Source organism: Gekko japonicus, unplaced genomic scaffold (genome assembly GCF_001447785.1).
Source record: "Gekko japonicus isolate JY-2015 unplaced genomic scaffold, Gekko_japonicus_V1.1 scaffold1358, whole genome shotgun sequence".
Taxonomy (NCBI): Eukaryota; Metazoa; Chordata; class Lepidosauria; order Squamata; family Gekkonidae; genus Gekko; species Gekko japonicus.
The window spans coordinates 116,910-142,987 of record NW_015160880.1 but is presented as its reverse complement, the minus strand read 5'-3'; the positions used below and the strand labels follow the sequence as shown (position 1 = coordinate 142,987).

The window sequence follows — 26,078 nt, the reverse complement described above, 5'->3', positions numbered from 1 at the left end:
GCGGTTTGGCAGTCTGCTGACTGAAGGCCATGTGCTGTGCGCGACGGAGCAGTGGTGGCAGCTTGCAGCCCAGGAGGCCATGCTGCTGGTATGGCTGGTGCGCACACTGCCCCCCCACACCTCCCGCGATCTGCCCGTTTACCTTCCTCATGGCAGTCCTACGGTGAGTAAACAGATAGATTGGGAGGGGAAGAGGGTCTTTTTAAAAAAAATAAACTCTCCTCAAAAGGAGAGGACTTTATTGCTTTAAATTTTTCAGGAAAAAGGGAGGGTATATAGAGGGATTAAGAAAAGTGGTGAGTAAATTAGTATATTAATCTTTTATCAGTATTAGTACAGTCCATAGCTTCAACCGTGAGTAGTCAATCTTCTTGCTTCTTTACCTGTCAAAGATTAAAAAATTAATTAGATTAGTAAAGTCCTTTTGGGTTAGTATTAGTATTGTCCTTTGCAGCACACTCAAAAGTTCTTCAGACGTTGGGGCGTCTGCCTTTTTTCTCTCTCAAGTTATAGGAGACACCTCCCACCGCTCCTCTTTGCAGCACACTCAAAAGTTCTTCAGACTCTCAAGTTATAGGAGACACCTCCCACCGCTCCTTTTTCTTCCGGTTCTCCGTCTCCTCCCTCCGGGTTGCTGTCCTCATCACTACTGAAAACTTTCCACTTAGCAAGTTCTGCTTCTTCCTCTGAGCTGGCATGTCTCTTCAAAAATTCTTGTGCTTTGAAAATGGAGTCAATCTTCTCTCTCTTGTCTTTAAACTTAAAGACCAGTCCTTCTGGTATCAACCACCTGTAATTAATTTGACGATTTTGCAAGAATGTGGTCAGACCTTTATATGCCTTCCGCTTCTGTCGAATTTTAAATGGTACATCTTTTAAAATCCTTACAGCTTGCTCTCCAATCTTCAAGGGTGTTGCTGATGTCGCTTTCAAAATCTGATCTCTGACACGTTTAGCAAATTTGACAACCACTTCAGCAGGCAGATTATTTTTCTTTGTAAAGTTAGAATAGGATCTGTATACCAGATCCATTTCCTCGCTTAATTTATCCGCTTCACTGCCCATCAGTGGTGCCAACGCTTCCGTTATTATGCTTCTGAGATCTTCTTTTTCAACCTCCTGGATTCCTTGAAATCGGAGAGTCAAATTTGATTTCTCCATTTGTAACATCAATAACTTATTTTCTTGCTTCTTTCCATTTTATTGACCTTCTTCTTGATTTTCTTTTGATTCTCCTTGTACCTTTCTCTCCAACAGGTTCCTCACCGATTCCTGACCTTCCAGCTTGTTCCTGGTTTGGAGGTGGTGCTGTTGTGCGGGCCAAGTCCCTCCTTACAGTACGTGGCTGATGAGGTGAGGGACGGGGGATGTCAACATCAGTGTTTGCAAATGAAGCAGCTTGCCTTTGTTTCCTTGCAGCCTTGCCGGGTAGGAAAGAGACGTTTAACATATTAAATTTATTTATTTATTTATTATTCAAATTTATATCCCGCCCTCCCCAACGGGCTCAGGGTGGCTAGCACAAAGCCATGATAAAACAGTTACAAGGAGGATAAAACAATACAAAATTACAATGAAGTGCTGGTGCTCTGAAAGTTCATAGTTCCAAGATGGGTTCTGGAAGATGGACCCAGAACAACGAAGCAGGTTCCAGGACAACGCTGCCTTCCGATCTTCGGCCCAGGGCCATCATGCACCCCGATGGCATCCCCGCTCTTTGCGGTAGCGGTACAGTGGTGGCTGCAGTGCCTACTCGAAAGCCTGGCAGAAGAGCTCTGTCTTGCAGGCTCTGCGGAACTGCACAAGGTCCCGCAGGGCCCAGATCTCCTCGGGGAGCTCATTCCACAGCGAATTTGATGTCCCTGGGGCCTAGGGTAACCAAAAGATGTTGGGCCCCCGACTGTAGTGCTCTTGGGGGAACATATGGGGAAAGGCGGTCCCTCAAGTATGCCGGACCCTGGCCATAGAGGGCTTTAAAGGTAAGAACCAGCACTTTGAAGCGAAACCGGTACGCTATTGCCAGCCAGTGCAGCGCCTTCAGCACAGGCCGGATATGGTCTCGCCTAGAGAAACCCATCAGCAGCCTGGCTGCTGCATTCTGCACTAGCTGCAGCTTCCGGACTTGCGACAAAGGCAGCCCCAAGTAGAGAGCGTTACAGTAGTCCAGCCTCAAGGGGACCGTCGCATGGATCACGGTGGCCAGGTCATCGCAGTCAAGGAAGGGAACCAACTGCCGAGCCAGCCAAAGATGATAAAAGGCCGACTTGGCAGTGGCTGCTACCTGGGCCTCCATCGTTAAAGAGGAGTCCAGGAGCACACCCAAACTCCTACCCCTCGATGCTGGCACCAGAGGTGCCCCATCACAGGTCGAGAGAGGGAGTCTCAACCCCGAACCAACCCGACCTAGACCCAGGACCTCCGTCTTCACCGGGTTTAGTTTCAGCCGACTCAGTCTGAGCCATCCAGCCACAGCTTGCAACGCCCGATGAAGGTCATCTGGGTCGGAGTCCGACCGGCCGCCCAGCATCAGATAGAGCTGGGTGTCATCTGCATATTGATGACACCCAAGCCTATACCTCCGGGCGATCTGGGCAAGGGGGCGCATGTAGATGTTGAACAACATCGGGGACAGCACTGCTCCCTGAGGCACCCCACAGTCAAGAGGGTGCCTCCGGGACCGCTGATCCCCAATCGCCACCCTTTGTCCCCGGCCTTGAAGAAAAGAGGCAAACCATTGAAGGGCAAGGGCCTTAAATTGCCAACCTCTCCAATCCACATCTAAGGCTGATCCCTCCGTTAGTTAGAAAGGCGAACCAGTGCAGTGTCAAGGTCATAGTGTCAGACAGAGCTGGGAGACCTGTGTTCAGGTCCTCCATTCTGCCACAATGCTTGCTGAGTGATCAGGGGCCAGTCCCTGCCTCCGAGCTTAACCTCTCTCACAGGGCTGTTGTGAGGATTACATGGGAAGGGAGAACCATGTATTGACACCTTCAGCTCCTTAGAGGATGTAAACGTACTAGATAGGACAATGGATATTACTTGTCCTGCTGCACAGGGCAATCAAAGGGAGAGGCGAGTATGAAGTCCTTCATCGGTTACAGCAGGTAAATAGCCAAGAGCTGGCCTGTTACTGTCACCCCCAGGGAGCAGCCATCACTAGCAATCTCTTTCCATCCACAGCTAGTGAAACAGTTTTGGCAACCGTTGCTGGATCTCCTGAAGCAGACTGCCAGAGCCTCCCCTCGCTGCCTCCCTCCAAGCACGTCTCTTGCCCCTGGCATCCTTGGGTGAGTCTTACACATAGCCAGGACTCTTAAGAACTGCTGGTTGCATCCAAAGTCCTGTAGAGAATGGGTGCCTTCTAAACACTCCTACATTTCCACTACAAAACTGCACTGTCCTTTCCTTCATCACCAACAGGCTATTGTTGATCAACCAAGAACAGAGGAAAAGCCTCTTCACAGTACAACCTCACGGCACCCAGGCGGAAGGTAGGGCTCAAGCACCCTGCAAGGGAAAAGATGGCCCTTCCCCAGTCTCCGAGGGGCACGTGTACAATTTATCTGTCTTTGTGTGGGTGGGGTGGCTGTTTCTCAGAAGCCCCCTGCCTTCTGCCTCCCTCTTGCAGAATCCGAGATGCCCCTGAAGAGTCGCCTCTGTGCCCTCCGCTCTTTCTACGCCTTAGCTATCTCTTTGTACTTTCCCTCTGAGAAGTCCGAAGGGAGTACGGGTGAGTAACGGCAGTAGTGACTCCTGACCTAGGGATGCCAGCCTCCAGGTGGAACCTTGAGGTCTTCTGGAATTACAGCTCATCTCCATTCCAGAGATCAGTTCCCTGGAGAAAATGGATGTTTTGGAGGGTAGGTTCTAGGGCCTCGTACCCCACTGAGGTCCCTTCCCTCCCCAGACTCCTCCCCCGGATCTCCAGGAGCGTCCCAACCTGGACCCCCCCCCCCCTCCCCCCCCCCCCCCTCCTGACACCATCTGCTTCAGCCTTCACGTTTCGTACTGTGAACAAAAAGGTCTTTGTAGGACCCTTAAAAACAATGCCAAGTACTTGCACACTGAGCTGTTCCCAGGATTTCACACACTTGGAGCTTGATAGGGGAGGGAAAGGAATAAGCAAGGGATGTTTTCTCTTTTTTTCCTGAGGTAAAAACAGAAATTCGGGGGGGGGGGGGGGCACCCTGGTTGAAGCCAGAGCCTGTGCTGTGCATTTTGACAGACTAACTCATAGACATGCAGCACATACACAGCTCTTCTGTTCCCACTGAGCCTCCTAACCCTCTCGTCCCCTCCCCCTCAGTGCCTCTGCAGGAAGAGTTCCAGGCCGGTTTTTCACACCACCCGCTGCACTGCTACATCATCAGTGCCACACACAAGGCCTATGCCATCCACGGGAGGCAGCACCAGCTCTTTCTGCTCCTGAAGCCAGACGTGCCCACCTTTGCCCTGCGCTCCCTGGCAACCAGCACGCTGCAGGCCCTCACCGCTGAGGATTCTGCCCTCTGAGCAGGGGAGTTCCCAACCGGATGCTGGGATGAGACATGCCTCCCCCAAAAACATTCCGCAAAGGTGTATTTCCTGTATACCGGAGCAGCCTGGATATGGAAGAAATTCCCAAATCAGGAAGAATTCTGAAGATGAGAGCAAATCTCTCTAACTCTCTGGTGGTTACACAGGAGGTAACTGAGACACTCTTGGCCTCTTCTCCTTCACCAGCCCCCATACAGAAAGGAATGCTTGCTTTTTAAAAGAAGTTGGCAAGAAGTGCGTCTCCCACTACCTGTCTGCAGGTATTTATGCATTGATATCACATACACCCAAACAGCAAGGAATGCAAGCGTACCCTCTACCGAAGACTAAGACGGATGGGTCAAAAGTGACAGACTTGGAGCCGAGGGACCAAGGTTTATAATGCAGTACAGCTCAGCACAGCAATTGGCTTACCTGGGTTGGAAGGTGCCTGCTGTGGCTCTGCAGGTACAGGAAGTCTGATGATAGAAATTGGCATCAGCCCATCTTCCCCCAGGAGCATTTGCTCCTACCTCATTCATCTCCTCTTCCAATTTCTGTGATAACTTGATTAGCTTCTCGACTTCACACGCTACACGTTCTGTGTTTCTACTTATGAGAGGCTCTTCTTTCGATGTTCCTACTGCTGACATTCAAATGTGGCCTCTGCCAGCTCACTGGAAAGCCATACTAATTTTGACCTAACCTTGCAAGACTGTTTGTAAGAGTTAATAAAATGTTTTGTGAACCACTTTTTATATAAAGTAGTTGAAGCTTTTGTATGAATTTGAATAGTTCTCAGAAGCTTGTTCACATTGCCCTTTCAGTTCTGAGTTCTCTAGAATTTTAGATTTAAGCTGTAAGCCTGCATCCACGTGTAAAAATGAGTCGCAGTGAAGTCAGTGTGACACAACTGAGCAAAACCTTAGAATCACTTTGTACACTGGAAAAGTGGGGTATTAAGAAGGAGCTGGTCTTGTTTTTCAAGTTGAGACACATCAGAGAACCCCTTGGGCATGACCCCAATCTTATCTGAAATTCTACATACAGCCAGGCTGGTCTAGCTGTTTTCTACACCTTTGCCACTGGTTTCATGCTGGATGCTTAAAGCAGAAAACTAGCATGGAGAGGGCATTCAACTTGCCTTGAAACAGAGCAGCTGTAGCTTGGAGTAACTTTTAGAAAGAACAGGAACAAGACAGAGAATGAATCATTTTTGCCAGTAATGCATCTGCAAAGTGTCCTTATGCCACATTGTTCCAGGGTTGAGCTGAACTGTATTCCAAATTTAGTTGATTTGTACCCATCTGAGGCAGATGAAGTGCGTGAGTTTCAGCTGTGACAGATTCTCTCCAATTCAGGTTGAATAAACAATAAATGGAAGCTGAAATTCAACTGCTCTATCATTACAAACATAAGTTATTAGCCATGCACGCAGGAAGGTTGTTGGGCCCATCCAAACAGCAGTAGCAGACACTCTCCCAAAAGGAGGCGAAAACACAACAACTCATGTGCCTGCACAAAGCCAACTGCATTTCTTCCACTGTCCCTTTAACTCAACACTATATCTAGGCCGTATCCCTTCCTTTCAGCAGCATCAAACACTTTAGCAGTGGTTACTGAAATGAGTGGCATGCAAAATCAGATATTTATGCAGATAATCTGCATAATCTATTCACACCATAGATGAAGAAGGGAGTTCTTCATTGCACAATTTAACCCCCTTGCTAGAAGCACTGTGCACCAAGGATACAAATGTGGTCTACCGTCTAATTCCCTTCCTGGTTCTCCATAGGATGGAGCTCCCAGAGGATGCTGGCAGTTCAACTGTGCTGGGCAGCAGTTACTTCCTCCTTTTAAGACTGGCCTCAAGTTGGCACAGCCAGGAGGCCCCATATCTCAGCAAAAAGCATGTCCTTACATAACTGCATTTTGTGTGCTGAGTTCTTTCCACTTCTTGGCAAATCCATGCTGCTTAACTGACACAATAAGACTCTGAACAACCTTCTAGGGCCAGGGAAAACCACTCCGCTGGAGGGAGGGATGTTAGTTCCAACTGTACAGAAAGCCATCAAGCTATAAGAGGGCTAGAAGCCCCTATGCCGAGAACAGCAAATTCAGCTTTATAAAATCACTAGAAGCAAAGCTCGTTGTATAAAAGCAATATAATGGGCTCTAGAAAGCGGGGGGCCCCCCACAGTAGGCGTGCGGAGCTGCGGCAAATAGGCAAGTGGTGTTACCTGGCACGTATTCTGGCGCCCCTCCTTTGTTCAGAGCGCCACCGCTGCCTCTCGCTTTCCGGCTGCCTGTCAGCTCTCCGGGCGTGCTCGGGCGAGGCCTGCTTGGGTTGGCCTGCGCGCTTGGAGCCTTTATCTCTCCGGGCTGAGCGGGGTCAGCTTCCGCCTGCCGCCCTGGAGAGACCTTGCACGACACTGAGGCCGAGATGCTGGCTGCCCCTTATGTGGGCGGGACTCCAGCAACGCAGCTACTGGATTGGCACACCGTTGGAGTGACAGGTCAGCAAGCAAAATGCTGTGGGAGTGTGTGGAACGTTCACCCCAAAACAGAATTATATGTAAGGAGAGATGGCTGCCCCTCGCGCTCAGAGGTGGACAAGTCTCTGCTCCAGGGGCAGTACCTCCGTCTCACATCTGGTTTATCAGCAGACAAAGATCAGCACAAGGCAACAGGTCAGTCAGCGGTGTGGGGGTGGCCCAGCCTGGCTTGATTCTGGCTCTCCCCCGCCCCCACGGCTTTATTAGAGTCACATGGAGATAAGATTACAGGCATTCAAAAACCCAGATTAAAACTAAGATGCGCTAGATAACACCTACACAGCAGAATAACATGGAGCCCGGGCCAGCATGGGAAGCTGGGACACCCCCAAACTAGCGTGAACTGAACCCTCCCCTCCCCCACTCCCTTTTGTCCAAAATGTGGGGGGGGGGGGACAGCACTCCAGAGCTCGTCTCCCCTCCTTCCAGCTTCTTAAGGAGTCCATTAAAACTCCTGGGACTGGGGGAGCAAATCTTCTCACCTCCCACCCCACCCCCACTGTGCAGCTTGCTTTCCTTTTGGGGTGGGGTGGGGTGGGGGTGAGGACATAAGAACAGGAAGGCAGGCCTGTTCTCCAAATCAGATTACTTCCCCACAAAAATACACACACTGTAACACTGGAATGGTCCATGACAAAGGGAAGGGGAGAATGCACCCCTACCGCCCGGGGTGGAAAGTACACAAGGCAAAGAAACACACACACAAAAATCCTACAAGCATTCTCTCCCCCCCCTTCCCCTCCCTCCCTCCTGCCAGCTCAGAAGGAATTGGAGGAGGTGACGCATTTCCACCACCACCACCTCCCAGAGGAAGGACGTGAAGGGAAAGAAGGGGTTTATATTGTAAACAAAAAAACCCAGATGCCAGCCTAACAACATACAGGAGTGTGTGTGTGTGTGTGTGTGTGGTTGTGTGTGTGCGGGCGGGCGAGGATTACGACCACAACTCTCCGCCTCAGCCTGAGTGAGAATGGACTAGGCCTATGGGGTGGGAAGGGTCCCGGCTTCATCCAAGGGCCACCCTCCTGGCGAGAGGAAGATTACTCCTGGAGAAATGACTGACACACGTCGTCTCACCCCCACCCCCAATTGTACTTCATCCAACCTGGGGACTGCTGCTGCTTCTTTTTTTGCTCCCTCCTTGCTTACCCCCCCCTTGGTGCTGGCCCGGGCTAGGCAACGAGAACACAGAGGTTATCACGACAACAGGCAGGGAGCAGTACAGTCTTTCCAGAGGCCCCTGGTTCGGAGGGAAACCAGAGGGGACAGACAAGAGGCAGCTGGTGTGCGGGAACAGCCTTCTCCCTTCCCTCCTCTGGTGCTGCCGAGGCCTCAGAACTGCTGAGAGAGCAGCTCGCAAAGGTGCTTCGAAACGGACTCCTTGCTGGTACGGAGGGTCAGCCGGTACATCTGTTGGGGGAAGGAGAGGTCACAAAAGCTGAAACCATCTTCTCCCCCCCCCCAGTTTCACTTTCACCAGACATTGTTGTAAAGCATTTCCAGTAACCGCAGAGCTTTCACATTCTCAGCCTTCCAGTCCCTGTCTATGACAGAAATCTCGGGAATCCCTGCGACCTCACCTGCGCCTCCCCTCTCCTTTGCTCACCAACACCCTCCCCTCTCCTTTGCTCAGCCTTCCAGTCCCTGTCTATGACAGAAGTCTCGGGAATCCCCGCGACCTCACCTGCACCTCCCCTCTCCTTTGCTCAGCCTTCCAGTCCCTGTCTATGACAGACGTCTCGGGAATCCCTGCAACCTCACCTGCGCCTGGGCGTTGGGCTCCAGACGCAGCAAGCATCCAACCTGCAGTGCCTTCGTCTGGATGATCCCAGCTCCTACATAGTTATCGGGGTTTGGATCCACCTTCTCCAAGAGGGCACTGCCAAAACCCAGCAGCTGTGGGAAGAAGAGAAAACCGGAAGTGAGCTGGAGAAGATGGGAAGTGAGTTGGGTAACAACAGAGAGGCTGGAGAGTTTCCCGCTGTCAACTGGCTCCCTTTGCTGAGGAAGTCAGTCAGCAAGAGGAAAGACACAACAAAGAAGAGAACTGGAACTGTGGCCGAGTCATATAGAAAGGACAGCATCGCAGTCAGTGGTCCTAGCTCTGAGACCTTTTCCCCACAGACTCAGGCCTGATCTATCCATGCGGCAGAATGAGGCAGTAAACTCCTAAAATGGACAGAATGGATTATACCACTACAGAGAGCAGAAGGCGGACGCTGTTTTTTTTAATGTGATGTCACAGGATTCCCCTTCGCAGGGGACCTCCATTTTGGATTCCTGTACACTTGCACATCTTAGTTTAGGCCTAGCAATGAAAACTGGAGTCTGGATCAAACTGATATCAAAATTACAGTGGGTCACACTGAGGGCATGAAAGAAATGCCAAAGCAAATCCTCCATTAATCATGTGAAAGCCATACCTGGTGAGAGTCAACCAACTGGCCTTTTCCCCAAGGACCTAAGGGGCTCTCTCCCTGATAATTTGGACCCAAATAATCAAGACAGTGAACAACAGGCTTAAGTGCTGGACAGGATTTCTTCCCCTACTCCATCATGTAAAATACTCAGCCATTGATACTTGCTCACTAAACTCTCAGTCTCCCTAAAGGAACACTTCTCTTTGATGCTTTTACCTGTAATGTAAAAAGAAAACATAACTCCCCTCCACAATGCACACACGAAAAAAACCCTTTTTCAAATTAGCTCATCCCCCGATCACTCCCACAGTCCAATGCTGACACCTTTTTCCCACCTCGGTTTTAGCAAAAATGTATAAAAAGTAGAGGTGGGCAAAAAAAAAAATTGTATTCTTCAGATTTGGGTATATTGAACCTGAAAAATATTAGTATTTCCCAATATTCCTGAATCCCAATACTGGTATAGTATTTGGATTCAGTAAATATTCGGGAAAGCCATTTTTTTTGGCTCCATTATACCCTGGGGACCATTATAGTCAATGTTTCCCACAGACTATAATGAAGAATCAATCTGGTGGTATCTGGGGCTTTGGGGGGGTGTTTTTTGAGGTACAGAACCAAATCTGCAGCATAGCTACCAGTACCTCTCCTAAAAAAACAACAACCCCAATTCTATGGGCCCCCAAAGAAGGTGTCCCCATCCTCCATTGCTTTCAATGAAGGGGGGGGAGGCATTTAAAGGGCTTCTGGCCCCTTAAATGCCTTCTCCAAGCTGCATGACTCTGCAGCGAGAATCCAAAGGCGTTTAAAGGGCTCGCAGTCCCTTTAAACACTTTTTCAACATGGCAAGTTCACCTGAAAGGTGTTTAAAGGGACTGTGAGCGCTTCAAATGCCTTCGGGGTGAACTCACCAAAGTCATCCAGCTTGGAGAAGGCATTTAAAGGGATCATGATCCCTTTAAATGCCCTTTAAGTTTAGCTATTTGGCCACTCCGGGCTTGGCCATTTCGGATAGCCGAAATGCAGCCATATTAGGTAACCAGCTTGAAAAATACCAGTAAGTTATTTTTCGGGTATTTTTCCGACTCAGTTTATGCCAAATGTATACCCCCCATAAAAAGTTATCCCACAGTCCATCCAATTTCTGGTAGGTTTTGGATCCCAGCTTGTTACCCCAACTGTATGGGTGGCTTCTCTACTTTTCCATCCTATTCCGCTGTGCTTATCTAGAGCTGCCCAGCTGTCTTCAGGAAACAGGCTTTTGTCTTTGGTTCTCCCCTTTTATTTTCTCCCTTGGTAGCATGTAGTTTGCTAGAGAAAGGGTTTAAACTGTGTTTGTACTGCACATGTGCATTTATTTCCTTTTTGTAGTGCCTCTATTTTTATTTACCTGACTTAACTGGGTTCTCTTTCTGCTAATTTAATAAATTTATTTTCTTGTTTAAGAAGCTTATTCCTCTTTGTTTCTTTTGAGTGTTAGTCTGTAACTCGACCCTGGCAGACATAGGTTTACAATCATGGTAATTAATATCCCACAATACATGTCTTTTCTCTTTGCTAGCAGAAGGATGCTTTTGCTAGCTACAGGGGTGCATGTACATGAGTGATTTGGGAAACAAATCCTCCCCAGGCAAAAAACAAGTCCTCCCTGCAATTAAAAAAGAAAAATGAACACAGCAAGGATAAACATTCCTAATCGAGCTTGCTACCTGTTAATTTGCAGGAAATGCTTTTTACAACATTTAAAAGTGTGATTCCCCCCCTGCACTTGAAGTAGTACACGCGCTGTGTACCAACCTCAGGAACCTACCACTTTATTCCCTACGTGTGTAGAACAAACCACAGTCTAAGGGATGTGAATATTCTCAACATTATACAACTGCAGAATCAATGATCCAACCAGGACATAATTATCTCAATTGAGGGAAGAAGAAAAATGCTACATTGCTAGTCCTCTTGATTGCAACCATCATAATTTTGACCCACCCTCTTTTCTGAAGGTGCTTTGGAGGGGGTGGGGCATGGTTCTCCTTTCCATTTCATCCTCACAAGAGTCCTATGAGGAAGGATAGGCTGAATGACAGTGAATGGCCCATCCAGAGCCTAATTGTACAATGCACTGTTCGTAGTCTGCCCTGCATCCCATCAAGCTGCGCAGTGCCTGCTTGAAGCTTAGCTTCTTGTGAGTCTGGGGGCATGATCTGGATCAGGACTGTGGAGAGGGGGGGCTTGAGCCTGCCTCCCCCATCTGTTTTCCCAACCTGAAATGGCCCCAGGAAACTCCTATTTGCCCTGTTGGGGAATCTTATGCAAAGACCATCAGAATGCACAGGTTTCTCCAGCAGGGCAAACTGCAGCTCCCAGGGTCCTTTCAAGCTCAGGAAATTGACATGGGGGGCAGGGTTAAACCTCCCTCCAAACGCACCACAGTACTGATCCAAACTGGGCCCCCAGGCCCCAGAAAATTTTCAGCAGTGCATGTCTGTTTAACCGAGTCTGGGGTAAACCTGTAAAACCAGGATTTGAACCCAGGCCCTCCTCAGTACTAACCCAACCCGATATTCCGGCTACTGTATGAAATGGCTGCTGGTCATCTGTGTTCCTGCTTTCCCAGTCTCTTTCCCCTCCCTCATGCTGTCCATTTACTATCATTCTGCTTGCAAAAAAAAATTCAGCCAAAGGGTAGAATGCAAATTCCCCATTCACATAATTTAGACAATACACAGCCCCATCCATCCCCTTTGCTTTGTAATCACACTTCCCAAATCCTCCTGACTTTTGCACAGATACAGCCCTTTGAAACAGACAACGGAGGCAGGAGAGAAATATTAATGGTGTTGTCAGGATCCAACCACTGGGAAATGTGGTGAAGGAGCCCCATCACAGTTCAGTGTCTTTGGTAAAGCGCCAACAGATCTAAGAAACTTAAGATCAATTTGCTGACATTAAACACACAAGCAATTTACAGGTTGATTAAAAACATTTCAATGTATTGCAAACACCTCGTGGGATGGCACCCTTTCTTAAGGACTGCGAAAGGAGGCGGCGGTTTGTTAACAGGAGAGATAATGCGCAATTTAAGAGGCAAAAAGCTTTTAGTGGCTGTTGAGAAGGCCATTAAGACAGTTAGGAAATGATGGAAGCTATCATTAGAAGGAAATGAGACCAGGAGTACCTTCGTTTAGTTGGATGGAAACATGGAATACCAAATAGTTATCTGTTACATGATGCTGGCTCCAGGGGTGCAGGGTTGGGGGAAGCTCAGCAAAATGTCTTCTGGTGCCCCCTCACCAACTACCCTCCCTCATATCCCCCGTCTGCAAGACAATTTCCACTGATTCTCTTTTGTCAGCCTCCAAGACTGCATCTGTCCTTGATACCCTATGTGGCACCAACTGCATTTAAAGGGGGGAGGGACATTCCCCAAGCAATCCTTCCTGCTGGCCGCCAGAAAGTGCTGTTGCTCAGGAGGACGAGCAATCAGCAGTAGCCAAGCTGTGATGGAGGAGAAGGGAGCCCAGCTCAGGAGACGGGCTCAGTCCCTTGTTGCTGCTCCGGGGCAGGCTGTAGCAGTAGAAGTCTAGAGGTGGTTGGTAGAGGGTTAACACTGTATCCTCCCAGGCGGTGGGGCAAAGGCACCACTGGCAACCGCCCAAGGGACCAACCCTTGAACCCAGCCCTGCTATTACTCTTAAGATATCAGAGCCACCCCCCACCAAAGGGCTTCTATCAGTATGGGGAGAGGTCCAGTTTTTTAAAAAAAGATATTACGATTCTTTAAAAGATACTTTAAAAAAAGGATACTTCTGTAAATCCTTGCTTCAGTTGATTGTGGGTCTTTTTAGAGGGATGTGAATGTCACTTTTAGAATAAAAAAACTATCAAGCTTTCCTGGAAGGAAAACTTTTCAGTTTTTGGGAGGAGGGGGTGCCTCTAGAATTCCCCTCAAAATCTTGTTGTCTGCTCCCGTGCCCGTAATTTGCCCCTCAGTTAATGTGCCATTTAAAAATCTGCAGCTCAGGCACTGCCCTGATGAAATTAAAACATGAGAAACATCTTCTGCAGAGATGTCAGTTTTGGAAGGGGAGGGGCGAGAAAGAGGCGGAAGCCGCTCACCTTGGCTTTGGTCACCTCCGAATCCATGGCGTGGTTTGCCTTGAAGATCTTCTGGGCTTCCTGCTGTGGCCTGCAGGAGAAGGGAGAGAAGGAGCTGGTGATTCTGTACCCAGGTTTCTCTTTACGCAAACCCGGGGCTGTGTTCCCTGAACCTCAGCCCCTTACCAGAAAACACAGCCCTTGCCTGGATGGCTTAGGCTAGCCCAGTCTCCTTAGATCTCGGAAGCAGGGCTGGCCCTAGTTAGTATTTGGATGGGAGACCGCCAAGGACGTAGAGGCAGGCAATGGCAAACCACCTCTGTTGATAGCCTTGAAAGCCCTACAGGGTGGATGTAAGTCAGCTGCATCTTAAGGGCACTTTACACACCACACACAAATGTGACAGAAGTCACTGCAGCAGATTTAAAATGCACCGTGAGCAAAGCAAACCGCTCCCCTCTCAATTTGGTCATGCCCATATGCAAACCCCTGGCTTAGCACCATTTGATACTTAGCATGAGTTTGGTAGAAAGATGGCTGCAAGCCCCTCTCCGTCTAAACTTGCGAGCAAAAATTCTACTCTGTGAGCTGCTGGCATAAAAGCTGTGAGTGAGTGATTTGGCTACTGTGTACATTAGTGTGCTCTGGAGCCATCCTTCCTGAGCGAAGGCAAAAATGTGTGAGCCGGAGGCTAAAAATCGGTGAGCTAGCTCACACTAACTCAGCTTAGAGGGAACACTGCTCAGAAGTCCCATATTCTTCAAGACTGCAGCCCCATGTCACTCATTTGAAGTTCCAGGGACTAATATCCTTGTGCCTTTGTTAAATACATCTATCCATTCCAACAGCCAACCAAAATCTCTATTTACTCAAAAGGAAAACTAATCCCCCCCCCCAGGTGTGCCATCAAGGGGGGGAAAGGGAGGGTCCTCTTACATTCACATTCAAGGTACACTGATGAATGGCAATAATAAACTTTGTGTATAATATTTGGGGGAGAGGGGCATCTTACACTCAAGAATTGGATGAATATGGTACTTTATAAGAGGGCCAACGAAGAGGGAAAAGAGGGCATGAAAGGTGGGTGAAACACTGTATGTTTATTAAGGAGGGTCTCACATTTCCCCCCCCCCGCACTTTCACTTTACAAGCCCCCATTTTAAATGCAGACAGGACTGCCTGAACTCAACTCTCCCTCCCGCCCACTTACAGGCTGAGTTGTTTCCAGCGCTGGAAAAAATCCTGTGATTGCATCTCTGTAGCCTGGAAAAACTTGTTGACGGTGATAGGCAACTTGAGCGTGAGATTCTGCAGTGTTCCACCGTACCTAATGGAAATCGGGGGAGTGGAGGAGACAGGCATTAAAATGCAGAAAAGAAGCAGTTCACTTTCCCCAGCACCAATGTTCCCTTTAAGCTGTGGAGTCTTGTGAGCAAAAATTCTACTTTGTGAGCTACTGGCATTAAAGTTGTGAGCCAGCAATTTGGCTACGGCGTCAATTAGTTTGCTCTGGAGCCATCCTTCCTCAGCTAAGACAAAGTTGTGTGAGCCGGAGACTAAGGAACTGTGAGCCAGCTCACACTAACTCAGCTTAGAGGGAACACTGCCCAGCACCACCATCCGTCCCCTCATTTCATGAGGACTACAGCACTGGGTCTAGGGGATCCTGATCTGTTTCCCTGTTACTGATGAAGGAGGACTGAGGCTCACAGAGGGGGAAAAAACAAGAGAGAACTGGGACAAAAGGCAGATCTAACCAATGAATACCAGAACCAGCCAATTGATCTCCTCCATTTTATTTATCTACACTTCATAATCCAGAGGACTAGAAGCTCAAACAGTATAAATGGAAGCCCAAATTCTGTAGCTTCCCCAACCATTATCGGATTCTGTCTCAGTATCAACCCGCTCTGATGCAGAGATGTACTCAGCCTGTGCAGATGTGTGCTGCCACACCAGACTATCCTGCGAACCCTCTTTCTTTCTTTCTTCCCCTCCTGCGGGTGCTGAAGATCAGTACCGAAATTTTAAGTTGATGAGAGGGGCCTCCGTGAAGTCACTCAGGCACTCGATGTTCAAGACCTGTTGAACTTGAGCGCCCCCTTCCACCAGGGGCTCCACCGCTTTCGTCTGGATGTTGAGCTGTGAAGCAGCAGTCAAGGGAGATGACACTGTCCTGTGGATAAGAGCGAAACTCCCCTCCTGCCTCAAACCCACCCTGAGGCGCCGCTGCGCACATTCACAAAAAGGATATGACTTTGCAGGTCTCCTGGGTAGCTGACCGTAGGGGTGAAGCTCTGGAACTGAACAGACGTTTTGTTCCCATAGAAGAGATACATTCGGCCTGAGGGAGTGGAAAGCAGACACTGTTACGGTGTTAGAGGGCACTGTGGTCTCCCATCACCACACTATTGAAAGAGAGGGTGTCGGAGAAACAGAAAAACCCTGCCCCCCCCCCCCAAGGCTCTCTGCTCACAATCTCTCTCCCAGTTCCCAAAACTTCTGTCTCTCTGACACTACGGTGGTTAGAATTTTGGACAAACGAAACCTCATTTAGCTCAGCATTCAGCCAGGAGGAGGCAGGAGAAGAGGGAGGGTAAGTTGCTTCCTCCCTGCCTCTCCCCACCCCTGCCTGCCTGGGGCCAGGGAGGGCCTTCGCAGGGCTTCCTTGCACTCCCGCCGGCCTTGCAGGTCCACCGCTGGGCCCCTCATGGGGCTCGGCAGTGGAGCTGCAAGGCCGGCAGTGGAGCTGCAAGGCCGGCAGCGGCGGCCGGGACCGTTGGGGGCGGGGTGTGTGGCCTTATAACACACTTCCAGTGATGTCAGGGGGTGTGGCATATGCTAATGAGTTCCCCTAGCTCTTTTTCTACGAAACGACCCCTGGCTACAAAGCTCACTAGGAAACCCTCAACCCATCACTCCCTCTCAACCTAACCTACCTCAAAGGGTTGTTGTGGGGATAAAATGGGGGTGACTCCTTTGCTGGGATTAAAAATGTAAAATCAATACAAACAAACCTAGTAATAACTTTACATTTTGCAGCACAGCTGCTTTATAACCAAAAGGATGTATAACAGAGGGAAAGCCCTTTCTTGAATTTAGTGACCAACAAATGAGGTTTCAGAAAAGAGCCTCATAACAGCTTTGGTAAGTTTACTCAGCTCTGTTTTCAAAACCAGTGATGGATGGAAACCTGTTTCTTTCCTCATTGCACTGAAATCCAGCATCTCTCCCATCCTGGAGTGCAAGGTGGCACAGATTGGATGCCCTGATCTTCCATCCAGGTACAGAGCAAACCCACTCCTGGTTAGCTTCAGCACGATTATTAGATCACACGCCTTCTAGCCCTTACCCTGGCATGGAAACCCCGTAATATTTCAGCACTGCCTTTTGGCAAATCACACCAGGGAGGTCAAACTCATCATCTGGATAGTCCAGACAGCTGGACAATTATTTTGCAAGGGGGGAGGAAGAGACAAAACCCTCGGAAGGATCTACTGACAAGTCTAAAAAGAAGTTGTTCCGCTGGAGATCAGGAAACACGGCATCGGCACAGTGACCCTTAGACACCCTTGCTCGGATTAGACATAACATAAAACCAGGGTTAGATTTTAACCATTGGCCCCCGCAAGTCCTGGTTTGCCTCAACATGGGCAATTTTCATGGCCTTTGTTCTGGCTAAGCATTGAGGAAGGAAGGGAAGTACGTGAAGGTGGTGGCCAGGGAATAAGCCAGGATGACCATGCTTGTATTTCAGGCAAAATCACAGTTAAGGCTAACTTTGGTTGGGGCGGTGGAGACATAGGAACTTCAAGCCATGGTTTCAGACCCTGGTTTGATGTACCCTAACTGACCATAGTTAGTGGAGTGGCACAGGTTTGGACAATCAAAATAACCATCGTTTTAATAAAGCCGTTGTTTCACATGACATCCAAACCACTCACTCCTGCAGTGTCAGTATAAGCCGGAAGTAACAGCAGCTCTACCAAGTATCTTTTCCAGTCCCAGGCTCCATGAAGGCCTACACTATTTACCTCCTCTGTCCAGGAACAGAGGAGTGTCCCCCTGAGGTGAAGACATGGAGATGTCAAGACCAGATTCCTTCTGGTGTCTCCCCTCCCCCTACTGCCCTGCCCAACAGAGTTCTCTAGCTCAATGTCCTGCACAGCCCCCCAAACTGCCCATGGTAACAAACCTAGCTGGGACCTGCCCAGAAACACTCACCTAAGTTCTGTCGGAACTCAGATTTCACCCCAATCTGCAGCAGCTGGTTCTCAAAGAGCACGCCGTTATTCTTGCACACAAACCTGCAAAGGGCCACAGAGAGTTCGTCGGAAGCAAGGAAAAGCTGATGCTGGACGCCTCCCCGCACTTTGAGTTGTTATGGCAACAGCCTCCCCTGCCCTCCACTATCATTGCTACCAGTGAATCATCTGTTTATACACACAGCCGCCTAAACCTGTCCTCCCATTGTCTTAAGGCCCGGTCAATGCACCAACAACAGCCCACTCAAAATTCTTCCTTTCCCAAATGCTACTCCTGGAGTACTCTCTTGCGGTGGAATTGCGGAATGCAACAGGGGACGGTGCCGGGTGAAGTGAGTCCGACGAATTAAATCAGCCTGATGGATGAGGAAGGCTCCCCCTTCTGGCTTTGGGGAGTGGCTCTCAACCCGACACCCCCTGCCCCACATCTAGAAGCCCCGGTCCCCACACCAGGATCTTACTTGTTAAGCAGTTCATCAGCCTCAGCAATAGGCAAAGCGGGGTCCTCAGAGACAGAAGCGGCAGCCCCTGAGCTGAAGGTGGGGAGGGAAGTTGAAGGGGAATAAGCGAAGGGGCCAGCAGTTGGGCGTCACACACAGAGAGGCAGCATGCAATGTAGCCAGGGAGGAGCAGGAGGGAAAGAGGGCTGAGCACCCTCCCTACAGAGCTTCTGAATGGCTCGGAGCAAAACGGGGTTTACAGCTCCAGTCCGAAAACGTTCACACATATGCACATCCCCTCCAATCAAGAAATCCTGTCTGCGAGCAACTCGGAACCCTTGACCTTCAGCCACCAGGAAACCCAACTTCACCTTCCGTCCCATGGTCCAAAGCCCTGACCAGAAAACCCCAGGAATATTCCTAGGACTCACAGCCTAAGAGGTCCTGGTAGCCACCACTTTTAACCCACTTACCATCTTGGAACACCCTGAAATCCCAGCCATGACCTTCCACTCCCTGGATTCTCAAATCCTTGCATGTGTGCAATATAGATCATCTCCCCATCACCACCAAAGCCCTGACATAAGGTCAGTGCTTTGACAAAAGTCTACTCAAAGCCTTTTGCTTCCTATATGCATTCTCTGGAAGTAGAGCATTCTCTGGAAGTAGAATTGAGGGACACAGCAGAGAATGCCTGAGAAGAAGGAAAGTCTCTGTCCTTCTCACAACCTTCTCATGAGGGGACGTGGCTCAGGGGCAGAGCATCTGCTTGGCTTGCAAGAGGTCCCAGGTTCAATCTCCAGCACCTCCAGTTAAAAGGACCACGTAACAGGTGATGTGAAAGACCTCTGCCTGAGACCCTGGAGAGCTGCTGCCAATCTGAGTAGACAATACAGACCTTGATGGACCGAATTAGTATAAGGCAGCTTCATGTGTACTCGTGTACCATCACACTCAGGGGCATGTGTGTGTCGGGGGAGTTCAATTCATTCCATGTAAAGTAATTTCATTTGGGCCACTCATTTCCATTCCACAGGCCTTTCACCAACTGCCTACCAAGTATCCAGGGTAGTGTTCCCTCTAAGCAGCGTTAATATGAGCCAGCTCACAGTTTTTTAGCCTCCAGCTCACACATTTTTGTCTTAGCTCAGGAAGGATGGCTCCAGAGCAAACTAATTCATCACTCGATCACAACTTTAATGCCAGTAGCTCCCAAAGTAGATTTTTTTTTGCTCACAAGACCCCACAGCTTAGAGGGAACATTGATCCAGGGAGTTGCATCCTTCCTCAAGCATATCGCTTTTGTAAACCCACTCAACTGCACAGGACTTTTTGTAAACCCACTTTGGATTTAAATCCTTTTTAGATTTTAATACTGGATTTTACGTTTAATTATTTACTTGTATTTCTTTTAAAGTTTTAAACCTAAATTTTATCATCTGTTTTATAGTGATAGTTTTGTATTAATTTTAGAGATTTCAGTGTATTATACCTGATGGATTTATACTTGTAGTTTGTCTAATTATGCTTGAAACCTCTGGTCATATAAACTGAATAAAGAAGAGAAGAGGTTGGATTTATACTCCACCCTTCACTGCCTGAAGGATTCTCAGAGCGGCTTACAATCTCCTTTCCCTCCACACAACAGACACCCTGTGAGGTAGGTGGGGCTGAGAGAGCTCTTTGAGAACTGTTCTTGAGAGAACAGCTCTGAGAGAACTTGTGACTGACCCAAGGTCACACCAGCAGCTGCATGTGGAGGAGTGGGGAATTGAACCTGGTTCTCCCAGATTAGAGTCCGCGCTCATAACCACTACACCAAACTGGCTCCTGATTGACTGATTGTAAACTGATTGATTGTAAACCCACTCAACTACATAGAACATTTATTTCTGTCATGATCATCTCCTTCCCAAGTGCTGGAATCAAATCTCGGCTACCAGAACTACATATGCAGAAAAGTCACTAGATGGCCCCCCTCTTTTCTACTGGTGGGAGTTCTCAACGATGAGTGGAACTCATCTGGGCACCCTTGAAGCATGGGAAGGGGTAATTAGCGGGGAGGAGAGGGTCAGGTGACATCGGCAGAGAGACTTTCAGCCCCTTACTCTGCAGGCAGGCCAGCATCCACCAAAAGGGACGCGGGACTCTCAGGAGGTGGCTCCAAGTCAGTGCTTCATCCAAGGCAGAGCAAGAGAGAGACACAGAGAGAGACAGAGAAAGAGAAAACCATTCCCAAAAGGTAGCAGACACGGGGGGTGGGGGGTGGGAGATGGACACAAAGATATACATGCACAGAGGGGAAAGAAACAAGATGGCAAGACAAGGCCAGAAGGACTGACACACATCCCTCGCCCAAGAGACAGAAAGAAAGCCCAAAGTTCCTCGAAACATGCACTTTTCTAGCCTACTGACCCATCAGATGCAAAGGTATTTCTAGGAAATAGCCATAATTCCATTCCCCATTGGCCTCCAAGACAGCCATAGATAGAATTAACGCTGCCCTCTACAAGGAATGGCCCTGCATCCTGTGCTGCGATTTTGTACAAGTTGGCATTCCCCCCCATGCCCCCCAATATAGCCAGCGTTCCTAACAGTCCTTTTGGTAAGCAGTGGGGAGGACCATTTCTTGACAATGGATCCCCTATGAGTTGCCACTTCCACTGCAGTCATGACCCCAGAAGGCAGCGGATGGAGAGAGAAAGATCCCTGTGACCAAGCCCCGGTTTCTCCGCCTCACCTAAGGAAGTTCTCTTCAGCACCGGGTACGAGGCCAGTTGCAGCTGAGGGGCTGTCAGAGAAAACATCCACCAGAAGGTTGCCAGCACCGGCAGGGGCACCGGAGGCGGCAACGGGAGCTGCCCGGAGGCCTAGCAAGTCAGCAGACGGGGACGGCGTAGACTGCGAGGTGAGAGAGAGCGAATGAGTAAGAAACCAAGCTAAAGTCCCTTCCACACGTGCACACCTAACTCAAGCAGTGAACCCAAGTAGCTCGGTACCTACCTTGGGGGCAGAGGAACAGACACGAGGCCCTGCGCTGTGGGTGCATGCTTTCTCTCTAGTCCTGCACTAAAACGTGTCCAGAGAAAAACGAGATACTGCAGTTGGAATGCTTATGCACGTTGGACACATTTACATAAATGCCATTTATACCTCAGCAGTTCTGGGTGGATTAGGGGCGGGGCGGGGGGGAGAGCAGGGAAAGACACACTGACGTCTGCTATGTAAAACCTAACAGCTCCAAAAGTTGTCCCGCTTCAAAGTTAAGAGGAAGAGGATACCTGCTGAAATAAGGTGATTGGGGGCAAACGGCCATCCAGCTTACCTTGTTCCTCATAGGTTTCTGGTTATCTTTAATCAAGGGGGACAAGGAAGCAGATGGAAATGGTGTCTCAGTACCTGCAGCTGCCTCATCTAAGAGGTATCTTGAGCTGGCTACCAGGTAGAGTTATGATTCTGCAACTAACGACCACATTTGGGGCTCACAGACACTCCTGCGGAAGTTGTCAGCCGTCACTGACTTTACGAGCCCTCCCATGAACTTGCATACTGGCAAACTACCTTTGGGAGTTCTATCATCTCGGTGCCACTGCTAAAAAGGCTCTATCCCATGTAGCCACCCACTGAGGCTCCCACACAAACAAGGTTCTCCGAGGAAGATCTCAGTATCTAAGTACACACAGCACAAGATCTGCCTTCACAGATTGCTGGGCAGTCTTAAATTTACAGTTTCCCACTTCTCCCTGTTTTAACTCACGTGTCTACTTTTTCCTATGATCACCGAATCCTGGTCTTATGCACAAAGCCTCATTTTCTGGCCAGGGCCTCAACACCCAGCCCCTTCCCTTTGGTGTCCCACACTCACGGCTGTGCTGGCCGAGGGCTCCATGCCCCCGTTGATTTCGGAGTTGGGGTCCTTCTTGCCATCGTCCAGCTCGCTCCCAGCTCCAGGGCCCTTCTTCTTCTTGAGCTTAGCCAGGATGGACGATTCACGTTCGGGGAATGGAGGCATCTCCTCCAGCACTGTGGCCTGAGGGAGAAAGGGAAAGAATGGGGAACAAGAAGCCTTGGACACCACACCCGGAGCTCCACATCAAGCAGAGTACCAGTATCCCAACCGGAGGTGAAAGACTCCAGTGGTGATCTCAAACTACTGGGTAAAGAAGTTGTTTGTTCATGGTTTCAAGCCTGTAGGAAGCCACTTATGGCCGGCCACTTTTCTTGTCAGGGTTGCTAGGCAACCACCTTTGCTCTCATTTCTCTCAGAACCAGCAAAGCCACTAGACTTGAATCAGGGGGATTTTGGGGAGTAAAGGGGGCAGAAACAGACACATGATCAAGTACTAGTATTATTACATAAATATTTAGATTTTGCCTTTTTGATTTTATATCCCCCAAGGCTGCTAACATCAATTAAAGCAAACAAAAAATTAACAAACACAGAGGCAAAGCGCCAGAGCTTATGAGCAGTAAAGTAAATCCCTGAATGGGAACTGAAGTATAACAAAGAATAAAAACAGTGGTAGAGTCCGCCTCCCCCCACCCCCCTGTCTTAAAAATCCACCACTTTTATTTGGCACCTCAGTGCCAGAAGCAAAGAGAGAAGGTGAACTTCCTCAAGAGGGAGTTCTACAGTCTCAACTGCCTCTCCTCAGTTTCCATCTAGCCCCCCACCCACGGCAGGGATCCATGAAGAAGGGTATTCAAGGAAGATCTCAATGTGCAGGAAGGTCCCTATAAGAACAGATGGCCCTTTCCAGGTTATTTTAAGGTTAAAAAAACCCCAACATTTAAATTTGGTTTTTTAAAAACCTAACAGGTAACCAATTCATATGCTGTAAGACTGCACTAATCTGAATGGCCCAGGCTAGCCTGACCTGCTAAGATCTCGGAAGCTAAGTAAGGTCAACCCTGGTTAGTATTTGGATGGGAGACCACCAAGGAATTCCAGGGTCACTCTGCAGAGGAGGGCAATGGCAAACCACCTCTGAACACTTCTTGCCTTGAAAACTCTGAAGGGTCACCGTAAGCCGGCTGTCACTTGACAGCACTTTGGTCACACGAGATTAGTACAATACAACTGCCATGGCTAGCCACCCACTCATAATCTGGCTACTGCATTCTGAACAAACCGTAGCTTTCCGGCAGTCACGCAGAATGCGTTAAGAGCAGTCTAGCCTAGATGTAACAAAGGCATGCGTTCCTGTTGCTAGGTAATTCTGTAGGAACAGGAAGAACTGGTGATCTAGTGGGTAAAATGTGTTCCTGTTCACCGTGCCTCAATGTGACGATGGCTCTGAGACCATGGTGAAGCTGTGAGCCTTGATCTAAAGTGTGAGTGCCACCTATCTAACACAGGCTGCACCCCCCTTTCTGGATTAGACACTTTCCCAGTCAAAAGTATTCCTAACTTGGTCTAGGTTATGGCTCTGTTTGTTTGTCCTTATCCCGTTCATCACTGATCTCAGGCACCAATCCAGAGCTCCTGCTGTCTCCCTAGAATCTGATGGGAAGGAAAGCTTTGAGTGTCATCTGCACACCATACTCTCAAATCCCTGGATGGCCGCCTGTTGTGTTTTTGTAAGTATTATCCCTTCAGTCATGAAAGGGTCAAGATGAAGTTTCTGTACAGTAATAATAGCAAGTTTAGCATAGAACCAATTAGGTGTAGATCCTTCCAACCAGCAGGGGGAGGTTTTATTCTTAATGAGGTGACCTTAAGATTGTCTATTGGCTAGTCGATATACTGGAGATAGTTCATGCAATTCTGCTGCAAGTACACGAGGGGTGGGGCTGTGGGGGGGGGACTTCCATTCCTTCCATCTTAGGATCAGAGGGAACAAAGAAACAAGATGGAATAGATGACAACTAGAAAGATGAATTAGTTAGGCTGTTGTTGTTTTCTTTCCGTGTAATCTATTCCCTAATGTTGAAGTAAACTTTTTCTTAGAAGTTGAACACACATGTGTCTGTGCTGCATTATTCCAGGGCACTTCATTTACTGTGCTAAATATCCAACACTAGCTCCAGCAGTGTCATGAAGACCCAGCACAGGATGGGAAAAGCAGAACCTTGGAAGCCAGCCCAACGGTGACTGTTCCTACCCATCCGTCTGCACTCGCCATCCCCCTCCCCACGCTCACCAAGACATCAGTGCTGGCGATAGAGCTGAGCTTGAGGTATTCGACGGCTCGCTGCTGCAGCTCCACGTCAGCATTGCGGATCTGGCTGTCCGAGCGCAGCACTTCCTGGATGGTGCCCTTGGTCTCAGGGAACAGGTTGATGAACTTGATGTAAGTCGACAGAAGCAGGGCCCGCGTGGATACACTGCACAGGTGGAACTTGGAGTGCAGCAGGTTGAATTGCACCAGAGGGCTGGAGGAGGAGGAGGAGGAGGAGGAGTGTGGGGTAAGAAGAGAGCAAATGGTTCACTGGGGCTCGCAAACTGTCCCCTAGGGGTGTGTGGTCACAGGACCCCGGGGATATGAAACAGGGTGTTCCCTGTCCTAACGGAGTCCTCGCCCCCCCCCCCCCCCAGTCAAGAAAAGAAGGGATTGTCCTGAGAGTAAGTTTAGTTCACAACAGGCACTTGGGTTACACAACTTCAAAATGTGGGAGGGACCCAACATAATCAATATCCATACAAAAAAATGCCCCTCCTTCCACACAGAAAGAGGGAAAGGATTTACTTCTATCTTAGGCCTTTTCCTGACAAGTTAGTTTTCTGTATGTGGGAATGTTTTCTCATGGGAATCAGAAGGGCTACAGGTGCCCCCAGGGCCCCCAATTCAGAATGGAGCCATGACCTCAGGTGAGGGAAAGGAATCTAAACTTTCTGACCCTGCATAATTTTCCTAAGTGAAACGGAAACCTCATTTCTCAGTATTAGCCCTGGAAATGAAAAAGGGACCCTCTGACCTAACATGCAATGGCAAACAGGGGGAGGGGGCCCCGATCAGAAAAACAAAGTTCTCCACACACAGCACTGTCCTAAACTGGGATCCCACACTGCAGCGACTACCTTTGGGAAAACAGCAACACTGAGATGACCTGAGCACAGATCTTCCTACCACTTGTCTGTTCTGGCTCTAAAGTGACATAGCTCCAACGCAGGCTTACCAGTCTACTGAGACCTACGCTAAAGACAAATCTGCTGGCAGAAAACTCGCCCTCTTCAAAGACACACGACCTCCGCAGGTTCACAGTGGGCACTCCAGTGATGCTACACAGCTCTCCCTCCCTCTAAAGGTAAGGAACTGCTCCAGTGGTCCCCAGCACAAGGGGGCTAAGCACACTGTTGCCTAGGTAGCTGCCTTAGACCAAGTCAGGCCACTGATCTACATAGCCCAGTAGAGTCCACTCTAAATGCCAGCATTTCTATCTCACCCCCGTTATTTAGTCTTTGACGCTCAAAAAGCTTTTGGATGTCTGCAGGAAGTGTGCCTTGGCTATCCAGTTTACAAGTGTTTCAACTAGGACTATATTATAAAAGCACAGTCTGTGTTATCATCCTGTGTTATATACACCACAGTCTGTGTTATCATCCTGTGAATTTGGATAACGTTAACACTCCTGTTCAGCCATTGCATTCGAGAAATGGCCTCGAGAAAGTCTCCCTGACTACCATACCTCACAGGGAAGTTTTGAAAGGTAGGAAAGGACAGTGGATTCCTCTCATCCGCTCAGCCCCTTTGCCTCCTCCCGCAATTTCCTACCTGGAGCGAGGGTCTCCTGCGATGAGGTTCCCAAACTCCCCTAGGATGTAACCTCCAACCTTCACCATGTTCT

General features: G+C 49.0%; 2 protein-coding genes across 2 annotated transcripts in view; one reads left to right on the top strand and one right to left on the bottom strand.

Moving 5' to 3' along the window:
• The window catches only part of FUZ (fuzzy planar cell polarity protein), a 12,665-nt gene extending 7,406 nt beyond the window's left edge, over nucleotides 1–5,259 (top strand). The window contains exons 6-10 of the mRNA XM_015423108.1: nucleotides 1,258–1,353; nucleotides 3,181–3,287; nucleotides 3,421–3,491; nucleotides 3,629–3,730; nucleotides 4,307–5,259. Of these exons, the coding sequence (XP_015278594.1) occupies nucleotides 1,258–1,353; nucleotides 3,181–3,287; nucleotides 3,421–3,491; nucleotides 3,629–3,730; nucleotides 4,307–4,512 (582 nt within the window). The 3' untranslated portion in view covers nucleotides 4,513–5,259. The remainder of the gene's footprint in view (nucleotides 1–1,257; nucleotides 1,354–3,180; nucleotides 3,288–3,420; nucleotides 3,492–3,628; nucleotides 3,731–4,306) is intronic.
• A 1,951-nt stretch (nucleotides 5,260–7,210) lies between these two features.
• AP2A1 (adaptor related protein complex 2 alpha 1 subunit) overlaps nucleotides 7,211–26,078 on the bottom strand; it is a 38,762-nt gene continuing 19,894 nt past the window's right edge. The window contains exons 12-23 of the mRNA XM_015422998.1: nucleotides 26,006–26,076; nucleotides 24,434–24,665; nucleotides 22,156–22,320; nucleotides 21,031–21,191; nucleotides 18,312–18,383; nucleotides 17,810–17,892; nucleotides 15,840–15,929; nucleotides 15,606–15,729; nucleotides 14,796–14,912; nucleotides 13,607–13,676; nucleotides 8,832–8,966; nucleotides 7,211–8,480 (exon numbers count right to left, since the gene is read on the bottom strand). Coding sequence (XP_015278484.1) covers nucleotides 8,403–8,480; nucleotides 8,832–8,966; nucleotides 13,607–13,676; nucleotides 14,796–14,912; nucleotides 15,606–15,729; nucleotides 15,840–15,929; nucleotides 17,810–17,892; nucleotides 18,312–18,383; nucleotides 21,031–21,191; nucleotides 22,156–22,320; nucleotides 24,434–24,665; nucleotides 26,006–26,076 — 1,398 coding nt within the window. The 3' untranslated portion in view covers nucleotides 7,211–8,402. The remainder of the gene's footprint in view (nucleotides 8,481–8,831; nucleotides 8,967–13,606; nucleotides 13,677–14,795; nucleotides 14,913–15,605; nucleotides 15,730–15,839; nucleotides 15,930–17,809; nucleotides 17,893–18,311; nucleotides 18,384–21,030; nucleotides 21,192–22,155; nucleotides 22,321–24,433; nucleotides 24,666–26,005; nucleotides 26,077–26,078) is intronic.